General features: G+C 21.8%; 1 protein-coding gene and 1 long non-coding RNA gene across 3 annotated transcripts in view; one reads left to right on the top strand and one right to left on the bottom strand.

Moving 5' to 3' along the window:
- LOC126898786 (probable G-protein coupled receptor Mth-like 3) overlaps positions 1–5,149 on the top strand; it is a 26,250-nt gene extending 21,101 nt beyond the window's left edge. The window contains exons 3-6 of one of the 2 annotated variants that reach the window (XM_050673132.1): positions 1,163–1,241; positions 2,457–2,638; positions 3,046–3,217; positions 3,354–5,149. In XM_050673132.1, the coding sequence (XP_050529089.1) occupies positions 1,163–1,241; positions 2,457–2,638; positions 3,046–3,217; positions 3,354–3,645 (725 nt within the window). In that variant the 3' untranslated portion in view covers positions 3,646–5,149. The remainder of the gene's footprint in view (positions 1–1,162; positions 1,242–2,456; positions 2,639–3,045; positions 3,218–3,353) is intronic. The other variant, XM_050673131.1, reaches the window with a different exon arrangement.
- Positions 1–7,283, bottom strand: part of LOC126898908 (uncharacterized) — a 132,392-nt gene that overhangs the window by 28,871 nt on the left and 96,238 nt on the right. The window lies entirely within an intron of this gene.

The following is a 7,283-nucleotide window of genomic DNA, read 5'->3' as shown; positions in this document are numbered from 1 at the left end:
AAATAAAAAAATAAAAAAAAAAAAAAAAAAACACATCATAGTAAAACCAATACCTTCTCAGCTTAGCATCGAAGCTAAAAAATAATTATTACTAAAATGAGGCAAAAAAAAGTGTCTAACATTATTATTATTTTAGAAAAAATCTAGTGGTTTACAATAAACCACCTTGTACAGTTAAAAGCTCTAAAATTTTAATTTATTATATGCACTCAACATTTTTTCCCTAGTAGGATGACTTTATCACAGAATGAATAATAATTTTTTAATTTATATTTTGATGTTGCAGTCAATTAGTTAATAAGTGATTAGTCCTCAGGAAATATTTCTATAATAACAATGTAAAAATATTTAAAATTTACTAACATATATATATATATGTTAATAAATTATCATATTTTAAAAATTTGATTTTTATAGTGAATAGTATCGTATTAAAAATTGTAATATTGTATAGTATCATATTGTAATTATAGTACATAATAGAAGTAGGATATCTTGCTTTAGCTAAATGATAAAACTTTTGATAGTGTTCATAAATTTTATTTGTAAAAACTAGTAATTAAAGATATATATAAAAATGTTTTAAAACCAGAATTATATATATATATGAATTTAAAATACTTTACAGTTTAACTACAAAACATCAATAAGAAATGTTCCTATCCAATTTTTGCCGGAAATCTAAAATCTTATAAAAATTGTTTAAATCATATCTAAAATTATAAATTATAATAGTTTATTAAATTTTTTTTAAAAAAGAACTATAAATAATAAATATTAAATAGTCACCAAACCAAAAATTTTAGAATTTGTCAAAACCACACTGAATATAAAGTATTTAAAACACTTAATTAATGAAATGTAAAAAATATTATTGATGAACGTAATATTACATTAAAATAAATATGAGAATATAAAATCTATTAACATAAAATAATTTTTTTAAAGTTACAGCACAAAAATATTTGTAGCCTTAATTTAAATGGCATAAGTTTTTTTTCATCATGTTTATTTACATACTAATTCTTTAAAAATGCATTAATATTATTAAACTACAAGGTTTATTGTTGTAAACTATGCTATTTTTACAGCAAGTAAATTTTTAATATTTTAGTATTATTTGATTATGTCATTATACTTCAGTATTATTTTGTTATTCCAGGTTATGTTACATTGTTCGCATTTCTCGCTTCTTTTTGCTGGCTCAATGTAATTTGTTTTGATATCTATTGGACTCTAAGGTATGCACTATCAACTAAGTACATAAAATATTATTCTAATAATAAAATAAAATTTAAGTGTTTTAGTATAATTAAATAGACAACATTCGTGAAAGTTAGCAATTACTATATTTATTATTTACACGAGAACCACATTTACTTAGTTAACTTGTATGCTAATATTATGTTGAACTTTTAATAATAAAAATTTGATTTAAAAAAGAAACCTTTCTATACTATCTTTTTTTTTTATTTCAGTTGCAATATTTTGAATACGGACCTAAAATCTTAATTGAATTTCATTCGTTTATAATTTTGATAATTTTTATGAAATTAAATTGTACTAAATAATATTGAACGGTGCACAATGTCAATATATATTATACATCATTGAAATTTAAAAAAACTATATTAATCTATATAACTCCAATTTTATATTTTTAGAAAATGTTTAATTACTTATTTGAAAAATCATAACAATACTGAAGCTTTTTATTGCACGTTTTAAAACATTTTCATAATTATAATTTACATAATATTTATTTTGCATTGTCCATGACAATGATATTTCATTTTATTAAATTTGTTATGGAAAAAATATCAGAATATAAATGTAAATATATCTGTGCTAGACAAAAAATGTATTTAACTTTGAAGTTAAATAATATAATGATCAATAACTAACAACACTTAACAATACATTTCATTGATAAAATGTCCTCGATGGAAATCTGGAAGATATGGTTAGATTTGAAGGTTACTTTATTCACTATTTTTAAGTAGTCTGCATTAATATTGATGTTAATTTTTTATATACCAATATATTATAATTTACAATACTAATATACTATAACAATGCTTAGAGAATTTTTTTATACGACACTGTTTATAATTTATCATAATTATTTATCTACTTAAACTAATTAGCTGACAAGGCAAGAATTAACTTTTTCGATGTAATCTTGCACAATATTTATTTAAGTTTTCCATTATTCATAATAATTAACTAATATTATTTATTTATGTTTAATATAGTTTTTTATAATTCTAATGGTCTTTATTTAATTTTTTTTTTAACTAGAAAAAATTATGATCTTTAGTCATAATATATTCATAACACAATGTATATGTATAAACATTTTACAAACAAATTGTTGTTATACTAACAACAAGCAGATTTTGATAAAAATTATTTTTTAATATAAAAACTATACTACACACGTGTGTCAATTTTAGGTACACAAATACGGTGCGTAGGAAAACTTCAATATCTAAACGAACAATATTCTACAATATCTACTGTTGGACATTTGCCATGACATGTACCTGTTTGACTGTAGCTGCTCAATTCTATGGTTCTGGAACTATCCCTGAACAACTATTACCAAACATGGGCTCTCATAGTTGTTGGTTTACTAGTAAGTAAAGTTATTGGATTCATTATTCAATAATATCAAGTAGAATTATAACGATACTGAGAGGAGAGAACAATACATCATTAATTTACTGTTCATAACACTGAAACACAATAGAATATAGTATCTTATCAAGGATACTAATATTACTATCTATGAGCGTTCATTTTCTAAGGGCAAGTCTTTTGAATTTCAATTTTCTGGAGAGTAGTATTATTTTGTGGATTGTTTTTAATTGATCTTAAAAAAACGGATAAAAACGATTGTATGTGGGAAATAAAAATCGAATCAAATTATTGTATTTCATACTCTTTTGTCTTGAGCTTAAGAAATTTAATTCATTACAATTAACAATATTATATGTATAATATTGTATGTTATGTATATAATATTGTAATTTGTATTTTTAGATAGCAATAATAGTATTGTGGTATTCTTTTTGGTTCCAATGTCAATCATGTTATTGGTGAACATATTCTTATTTTTATTAACTGCCATGCATTGTGTCAGAATCAAGTCAGAGCTTAACAAATTCAAAAGATCCGATACAAAAACAAAAAGGTTTCAAGCTGAAAAAGAAAAGTAAGATAATAACTTTGCAATATATATGTGAATGTATGTATGATATACCAATCATATTTACTTTAATACAGTTTGCATACATCAATGCAATATTGATTATTTTTAGTCAATTATTAAATGTTCATATTTTTCGCAGATTTATTATGAGTATCAAATTGTTTTTGGTAATGGGAATATCATGGACGTCAGAAGTTTTAGGAAGAATTTTACCCCAATTGCAGTATGTTTGGGAAGTATTAGATTCAGTCAATTCACTACAGGGCGTACTAATATTTTTTGTGTTTGTACTTAAACGTAAAGTCTTGTCAGATTTAAAAAAAAAATTAAAAAAGTCGTGCGACTTATCCAAAGATTCAACCAAAATTTATACTGTATCGGGTACATCACAGAATGGAAGTTCTCGAAAAACAAGTAGTTATAACTTCTAGAACTATAATATAACATTGTCAGTCTTAAAGTAAAATTCATACAATTGAATATTATTTATTATTACATCACTATTTTGAATGGTACTATAAAAAAATTCAGCATTATCATTATGCTATTTTAATTTTAATAATGAGATACTGTGAGTATCATTTTTACTATGCCACTGAACTTCATTGATTAAAATTTATTGTAACATTATTTTAATTAGTATAAAATTTAAGCATAAAATATTCTTGAAATTAAGAAAAAATAACACTTATAAATTAAATTATTGATTTAAATGAGTAATAGTATACTTCGTTTAATTTAATTTCCAGTACAGTAAACCATTGAAAAATTCCAGTTCTAGATTGTAAAAATATTTTATATATTTCGTAAAACATACATTGAAAAGCTTGTCCATAAATTTAATAACTAAATTTAAACTTACAATAGGTTAAATTGAACAGTAGTAAAAATCATGTCGATAAATAAAAAATTAGTTAACTAATTCATATTATTAAATGTTCTGTAGTCAAGAATCCTTGTATAACACTTTTTTAGTCATTATTATAATTCATTTATTTCAATAATTATATTTATATAATATTTATTTCATTTTTCCTAAAAAAATTACAGTCTGATTTATTAAGTATACATCCCCTAATTTTTTGTTAAATAATTTATATATAAATATATGAATAAAGTTTCATTTATACATAAATAATGATAAATATAAATAATGGATTAAATTAATTATTGATTGGTCTAAAATAAGTTTTAAAATATAAATTAACTTGGTTCCGTTGGGTTAGGTTTTCTATCATAGTTAATATCATTTTTAAATATAGACAAAAAGGATAAGAGTCTTAATAGACATTTCCTCTGTGTGTTTGTATAATATTAGTCTTTAAATTAATAGATCATAAGAAATATTAACGTGTTTCTCAACATTTTTTAATTTTTTAATTCTAATACCTTAAAATTTATTATTTTAAAACTATATATCATACAGTTAACACGGCTTATTACTCTTAGAAAATACATATATTCATAAGGTATATTTATCCTCTATGAGTAATTATTATGTGATTGTTTTTGTCTTTTTTTAACTGAATGTTTATCATGGTTTATAGATAAATGAGTCATAATTAATTATTCAATGAATACTAAGAGATATACTACGACTTACTACTAATAAATAGTAGATTAACTTTATATTATTTATTTAGTACTCAAAAATATATTGTATTAAGTTTTTACTGTATTTTTTTCCAAGTTATGTATAATTGTTGTTGTTTTTTTGTATATTTTGTGTATTTTTTACGTTTTCCTATAGCTGTTAAATATTATTTATCTATATATACTATTATTATATTATATAAAAAATACCTAAGATATTCACTAAATTTAAAGATAGAGATTGTTATCAAATTCATCTCTATTATTGTAAATGTTATATTACTTGTTATACAAGTATTTAGTTTGTATAATTGATTGATATTCATATTAAAATTGCCAGTCATTCTATCTTTAGTTATTAAATTTAGTGAAATAATTGAATATTAAACTATGTAAATTTACAGGATTCTTCGTATATTTGTATTATCAATAAAAGTATATTGGTTTGAAGTATGATCAATTAGATATTTTAGACATTACATAATTTTTACTACATATAATAAGTTTAAAAAGTAATATACTCTGAAAGTTGAATATTTACAAGGTATCTTATAGAGTTCACACTTCAAAGTTCTCTATGAAACTTAACTCAATGACAATTTTCTAAATGAATAAACTATTCTTAAATAATATTTATTTATTTGTAATGAATAATATAATAGTTACCCAGTAACATTTATGGTATCATTTTAGAAAATACTTATTTGTTTATTTTAAAGCGATAATATAATATATTTAAATATCTATACTACTATTCAAAATTAAAAACAAAATATGACGTCAACTAGTAAAAATCATTACTAGTCCAACAAAAAAACTATGTATCCCAATAACCATAATTTCAATACGTGGTTATACATATTAATGTCCAGTAACTAATTGTTTGGACATAAATATTAATTTTATATAATTTTCAATCAGTTCTGATTATAATTGTGATTTCTTGATAAAACATATCCGAGAAAAATTTTATCCATTTATTTTGAGCTAACGGATGTACGATAACTTAACAATGATTTTTTATAAAACTTATGTACTATAGAAAAACCACCAGAAATATGTTTATATATTAACACGTGGATGGACAAAAACATATATTACTATAACAGTATAAGTACGGCTATAACAGCTGTAATATTAAAATATGACTATTCTAAAAATATTCTATCTAAAGTATCCTAAAAATGTCATTACTAATATAGCAGTAATATTTTCAACGATTTATTATGAAGGAGGAAGTTGTTCTGACCCCATGCATCTCATAAAACCAGTGTTTGTAAAATACCATGTCATTAACTGTCCGTCAAGGTGTTAATAAACATTTGAATATAAAAAAAAATCAATCAGTCCTGATTTTATAATACTGTGTAATTTATTGAATATATTACAACCCTATTTTTTTGTTAATTACGAAGTTTTTATAAATTTTATTTATTTTTATGATTTATTGTAAATAACAAGTTTATTGTAAAAAAAATATTTCTACGTGTAGATTTTAGTGTAACTTTCAAAAATTAAATGAGCGTCTATTTTTTTTTCTGTCAAATGAAGAATGGTCTAAGTATTATTTTGACTGGTCGATATCCAGTTTTATATTATTACATTTTGAAAATAGAGCGATGAGTTATTTTTACAATAACGTACAAAATAAAAAATTATCATTCGTGTCTAGTATTACTTAAAATTAAAACTATATTCAACAAATATCTAAGAAGTATATAAACTCAAAAGGTAATACTAAAAAATAATGGACGAGAGTAATATTTTTAACAAATACACTGTATTCCCAAAATAAAAACACAAAGATCTTACTAAAAAAATAATTAATTAAATAGACTACTACAACATGGCTCAAAGTTTTTATTTTATAGAGAAATTTGGTAATAATTAAATATATCAAAATTATAATTGTCTTATCAAAGTGATAAGCATTATTTGAAATTTCTTAACATCTTTCAGTTTTTAAAAAGCTGTATCAACATTTAAAATATTGGGTTCTCTATAAGGTTGTCAGAATTTAATGAACCAACATATTTTTCGATTAAATAAAAATAATGTTGATAATATTTATATTGGTGTTTTTTAGTTTCAGATTTTTCTCAATTCCTGAATTATGAAATATTTTTGAAGTTCATCTCTCATACCATATAAAGGTATGAATTTTGTGTTTTCAAAAGGGAACGTACATAATTAACTACTAATTTGTTAGATAATGATAATAAAAAAAATAATCAATAACAACTTTTGGACCACTATTTCGTAGTTTAATAACACTTTATAGTGATTATTTATTAATATTAATTTCTGGCCGTACACTTCTTTGCGTCTAGATATAAAAATGTCAAAACTTCCAAAATACTGAACCCAAAGTTGATATTTACCAGTAATTGTCTAAATTTCATCATTATCTAATAAATAAGCTAGTTAATTATGTATGTGTTCATTTAAAAATAAATTCAAGTTGATATTCATATAT

This window comes from Daktulosphaira vitifoliae, unplaced genomic scaffold (genome assembly GCF_025091365.1).
Source record: "Daktulosphaira vitifoliae isolate Bord-2020 unplaced genomic scaffold, ASM2509136v1 Scaffold_2, whole genome shotgun sequence".
Taxonomy (NCBI): domain Eukaryota; kingdom Metazoa; phylum Arthropoda; class Insecta; order Hemiptera; family Phylloxeridae; genus Daktulosphaira; species Daktulosphaira vitifoliae.
This window is presented reverse-complemented; position numbering and strand designations above follow the sequence as displayed.